Source organism: Phaethon lepturus, unplaced genomic scaffold (assembly GCF_000687285.1).
Source record: "Phaethon lepturus isolate BGI_N335 unplaced genomic scaffold, ASM68728v1 scaffold10877, whole genome shotgun sequence".
Taxonomy (NCBI): Eukaryota; Metazoa; Chordata; class Aves; order Phaethontiformes; family Phaethontidae; genus Phaethon; species Phaethon lepturus.
The window spans coordinates 35851-41850 of NW_010554057.1; the positions used below are offsets into that span (position 1 = coordinate 35851).

At 36.7% G+C, this 6000-nt stretch overlaps 1 protein-coding gene across 1 annotated transcript in view; it reads right to left on the bottom strand.

Annotated features, from left to right (window-relative positions):
• CFAP54 (cilia and flagella associated 54) overlaps positions 1–6000 on the bottom strand; it is a gene marked incomplete at both ends in the record, with an annotated part of 75414 nt that overhangs the window by 33206 nt on the left and 36208 nt on the right. The window contains 3 exons of the mRNA XM_010291703.1: positions 2067–2189; positions 3823–3978; positions 4956–5103. Of these exons, the coding sequence (XP_010290005.1) occupies positions 2067–2189; positions 3823–3978; positions 4956–5103 (427 nt within the window). The remainder of the gene's footprint in view (positions 1–2066; positions 2190–3822; positions 3979–4955; positions 5104–6000) is intronic.

The window sequence follows — 6000 nt, forward strand, 5'->3', positions numbered from 1 at the left end:
AATAGAAATTAAATATTCAATACTTAAGTTTTGTTTCATAAAAAAACAGGACTATAGATCTGTAAAATAACAGGAATTGCAGTTATGTTTTCTATGTGTTCTACTTCTGTTTAACCTATCCCTCAGAGAATAGAAAGATTTAACCAGAAGTATCTAGTGCTGTGATTGACATTCTCCCTGCTCTCAGGCAGTACAGCTATCAAAGAATATAAAGGGTAACTAAATGATCTTCATTTACCTCTCTGGTATCAAGGGCACATTTGAAAATCCCAACTGTATTAGTGAAACGAGTGGTGAAATTTATTTTTAAAATTATGAAATTTATAAATGAACAGAGTAGGGAATGTTTTTAGATGGCTTTATCTTCCTTAGATAGAGCTCTAAAGGCCAGAGTGCTTCTACTATATGCAAGGTAATTTCACTTCAGCATGTTTGTCTTTGGGATACAAAATAAGTGTATAGATTACTTTAGGATAAATACAGTAACTGTAACTCAACAGAAAACCATATATCATGGATTAAACAGCAGCATTTGCAATTCACTCATTCTGTTTGTTATTCTGTATGCTACTGTGTTGAAACCCTATCTCTAAGGGAAAAAAAAATCAGCAGGACAAGCAGACAGTCATTTAGCTGGGGAATCCAACAACAAACAAACACTATATCAAGGTTTCAAGGTTCCTAATAGGCTTTATTGGCCTTGACAGCCCCCACCTAGGCGCTCCCCCACAGGGCCCAGAGCTCCCTTTCAGCTCAACTCTGAGCCTACTGTCCCTGCCAGCCCCTCTGAGGCAGGAATGTTGGTCTCCAGCATGCTCCAAGCCATGCCTGGGCCTGGCAATGGATCCACCTGACCCATGGACTGACTTCTCAGCTTGACCTCAGACTGCTCCCATCACAACAGACCAGTCTGCTGGGCTGTGTCTGACCCTAGCTACCTTCACCAGGTCTGATCCTGACCTGTGGATTGACTTCCCAGCTTCAGCTCAGACCTGCCTCGTCACCACAAATTCACACGGTGATCTGGACTCCTGGTTGAACCTGACTGCCAGGTGCTGCCCTCCCGGCTGTGGCACTGCCCTCGGCTCCTGGCTCCCCAGCCCTCATCATGCCCTGACACTGCCCTCACAGCCACGAAATAATTGATTAATACAACAAAAATGATAACACTAAGGCTTAAAATACTCATCTTTAGAGAAAGAATGAAAACTGGGTCTTCTTGCAGCGTACTTTTAAGGATATTTGACACTGATCTGGTCTTGTGAGGTGAGTACAGAGATCCAGCTCCTATAAAGACCAGGATGAGGGATGACCAATACAGGGGAATCCCTCAATGCATCAGCCACAGCTCAGCTTCAGTATGAGCTCTTAGCTGAGGTGTACTCAAGGCTAGAGGGAAGATGACTTTTTCAGCATTATACATCTATTGTGGCAGGTACTTTAGCTCTAGCATGTCTCTATACCTGAGGGAAAATATCCTACCGGTACCACATTTCTCCTTATCTCACTAAATAGGTTGAGTATCTGAATGATAAATGTGATCTATTTACAGATCTATTTACATTTAATCTATAATATCTATCAGCTGATAGATATTATGTTCCTGCCAGCATATGGGACTAAATAGTATAAATTCTCTTGTATCTAATTAGCAAATAAGACAGATATGCTAATCTGATTAAAACTATAAATATGGCCTATTTGCAGTAAATAAACTTTTAAATTTATGTATTACATATAGGTCTTATTGAAAATAGTACTACCTTAAATGTAAAAATACACACAATGATATAAAATACAGATTGCCATTTCATGGACTAATAGTTACGGTCTATTTTCCGAACAAATGAAAATTCTCAATTTTATTGAGAAGTCAAAATGTCATTATTATATAAAATGCACTGATACAAAGATACTAATAAATATTTCTATACCTTTACTATTTAAGAGTGCCGGTTCTCTAAGATAACACTGTGAAGGCCAGCTTACTAAATCTTATTTTTTTTCTCTAAATGGCAAGAGCTGTATCTTAAACCAAGCTGTAAGCACAATAAAACACACCATACCTTTGCTGTATAAAATGAAGTGCAAGCTATCATATGCTGAATACTCTCGTAACATCCTGCCTGCCTCCTCTGCAAAGTAGCACTTGGAATTTCTTGAAGGACAGCCAAGCACTTAATGAGGATCTGTAAATACAAGGGTTAAAGCAAAGTTTGGAGTATGCAACAAACTTACAAGCTTGTACCTCTGTACAGCCTATTGTATTTAATGGTAAACATTAAAAATACTTTGAAATCTAACAGATAGGATAAAATGGTAACTCAACAAAAGCCAATAATAAAATTCCCATTGAATTTAATGGTGTCAAGATTTCAATCACAGTCCTTTGGAATAAATGGCATGTCCACATAAAATCTCAGACATTAAATTACAGATACATGATGGCTATTTTTGCTGACTTAATTAACATGGAATCAAGGAATGCTTAATTCAGTGAGATTACATACTCCTACAGAGCACTGCTTAAAAATACATCAAGCTGGTCAGAATTTTAAATGCAACAAAAATGTTTCCAGTATGCTTTAAAAATAAAAGACTTTCTCCCATTTTTGTCTATCATCAGACATGAAAAGAACATGTGACTAAATTATTTTTCCTTTTAATTAGGAAATCTGAAACAGGAGCCATTTCCAGTGGCTAGCTGTGCTTTTAGTAGGTCATTACAGCCAATGACTTCTTAAATAAGAGGTTATCCCTGTGCGTAAACAGATTTTTTTTTTTTCTAAACACTCCTAAAATCTTCTCAGGGCCCTGAATGCCCAATAATTGCTCCCTGAGCAGCCTCACTTGGGGCCTTCTCTCACACCTTCTGCCCAGGGGCCCAGGAGTGCCATTTAAGCTCATATACAAGCTTCCAGTCCATTCTTGAGCTACGGTATTGGTGTGCTGGTCCTCAGTTCTGTCTCCTGAATGGACCTTGGACCCATGTTGTAGCCTTGCCTCCAGTCTCTAGCTCCAACTCCTGCAGCTCCTGACTTTTTCTCCTGGATGGCCAGCCCAATAACTTCACCTTCTCTGGACTCTCAGTGGATCCTCTTACCAACACGCTGCTCTGTCTGCCATGTTCAGATGCTGTTAGTCTGTGCCTTGTCTGCACTGCAGTCACCTCATCCTTCCTCATAGAGCAAACATGCTCTTATTGCTGCTCCCTGACAAAACTACCTAGTTATGGGAAAAAAGTTGCATGTTTCTACTGTATCTTTGCTGAATCTAAAAAACAACTCTGCCGCTTCAGAAATGGCAGGAAAGGATTTAGGTTTTCTCTGTTTTTCTCTGTTTTCAAAGAGAGTGTTCTTGCTTCTGGAAAGGAGCACATGCCTGAAAACTAAAGACTGCATTATCTAAGCATTGAATAGCCTTTTTTTAAAGAAGATAAGAAAACTGTAAATGAAACATTCCAAAAAAGGCCATAGGAAAATGCTGCTTTTCTTTCCTCAAAATTGCCATCTGCAAATAGCATTCAACTAGAAGTTACATTCTTAGATTCTACTGTAGTTTAAAAATACCAACAAATCATCCTCAAAAAACAATATTCTACAGTTACTTTAACATATCTGAGAGCAGAATCTGTGCAGCTTACACTGAACATATATGCACTGGGAACACATAAAACAATAAAAAGCTTTTCTTTCAGCAGCTACTAAGAACTTGAAGCCTAGATAGTTAGTTCTCCCACTGTACACTCCATTATAAGTTTAATTTGAATCACTATAATTGCAGGTCTTGGATACCAGATGCTTTGTCTTAAAATACTCTCACCTGAACTACTGGCACTGAAGAGATCTTGTGATAAATAATTGGAGCAAGGAGACCATAACATTGTACAACAGACTGCAGGGTGTAGCTTGCATCATTCAACCAATTGCTAAGTTCAATTGCCACAGTCATTCTTTCACATTCTGCTAATCTAGCAACCTGTACAAGAAAAACACATTTTGATTCAAATATGAATTCTGTTTTTTATCATTTTGTTTTAAATCATTTGAGAGTGAGAGAAGACAGATGTTATTGCAGTTTAAAAAGCAGTGTTAAAAAGATAAAAGTTTAAAAATTAATTTACATTGACATTGGTTAGAAGTATATGAACAAATGCAACATTATTCATGATTCTAAAGGCAATGATTGTTCTTGACTTAATTGTGCTTTCTGAATTTATCCATATAATTTACAAAGCCTGGTTAACAACCTCAACCTGTGTGGACTGGAAATTTTACATGCTAACCTCTCAGAGTAGGTAAGGGGAGGATAACAATTCCTTCTTTCCCCTTCCAGTTATCTGCTGCAGTCCTTGCTTGTGTGAATAGATCCAGTAAAATCACTGAGTATTCGACTGCTCACATTTTTATGAGACAAGTACTTCAGCAAAGAAAGAGTGGAATACGAATGTAATAATACAGGAGGCAAAGCTTGACTATCCAAACAAAAAAGAAAGTTTTTTGTGTCATTAACATGGTATTATACTATAAGAAAGTCTGAAATAAGATAAAAGAAGCTTAGCATATTAAACCCATGAAACCCTGCTAGAAGTTAAATATTAATGAAAATATATGTATTAAATAACAGAAATGTTTAAAATTAAAAAAACAAGGTGCATCTCAGGAGGACAAAAACAACAATTACACTTTTTTCTTAAATTATAATCTACCACTGAAGTCAAGGAAAACCCTTCCTTGCGTTTGGATTAGGCAATAACTGATTCAGAAACCAACTTTCCACCAAGATACAACATAACCAACAGCTATTAAAATGATTCAGAAAGGAAGACCAGGTAACTCACAGAAAATGAAGTATTCTGTAAATAGGATTAGCACATTGCAACATTTATCTGGCAATGATGAAATAACCTGATCAAAAAGTAAAATCAAATCAATATTATTTTAAGCCATACATACTTGTTCCTTATAAAGTATCTCATTGGAACAGATGGAATCACAGAAGAGTGCTCCTTCCATGACATTAATATCACAGACAGCAAATATATTCCTTAGAAAGAGGTGCAAGGTAATAGGAGAACTCTGAGATACAGCTTCAAAACGTAACCTGCAAAATAGAAAAGCGAAAGAATGGTAAAAGCATGTTAATGACGATTCATATATTGCATGCCTGAAAATGCGTTATATTAAAATGCAGTCTTTAATTTTAAAATTATGGACAAAAAGGATTACTGTAGCTACTTCTGGAAATCAGATTTATACATAAAACTGAAAAAATTGCTTAAAATTTCTAACATAAAAAATAAATAAAAGGGATAAATCGACTTCTTTTCAAATTGGTGTCCACCTTCTACTATCCTAAGACAGCTTTTCCTTAGCTGTTTCATCTAATCCAATGAAACTTACTTTGAACTTTCTTTGAAAACTTGGGATTCTACAGCTTATTTATTTTAACTATCTCCTTTTACACATTACTTTTCTGTGTTATGACAATGACACACGCAGTTGTGAAGTCCGTTACTAAGTATTAGTAACAGACTCCTTTTCATCACTGATGTCTTGTATTACAAGTCTCAAAAGAATCTCTTTTCTTGTGCCTGCTTTTTTGTTGGGCGCTTTTTTTTTCTTCCCTGGGGGTAGGGGGGGTATTTGTCCTTGTTATATTTTTAAAATATTTTTGTTAGAGGAAAAATCCTATGATTTTGAAGTATAAGAAATAAATTCCCCCTTCTCCTCGATTGTATTTCCTTGAAGAGACTGCAACTCAAGAAGGAAGATCAAATAGACACATTCATATACTTGATATTACCAAGATATCAACAGGGCTTCTGGCTGGAAACATGAGGTTTCCTTTCCTTCCAGCTCCCTCTACTGTCTCTTTTAAGTCCTATGTACTTTCAAGCTAGTCCATCTAATTTCCTAGCTACTGATCAGTAAAACTGAAAGTGCCTTATTTCAGGTCTGATACTGCAGCTTTGAGACTCTTCCCTATAAATTCGCGGGG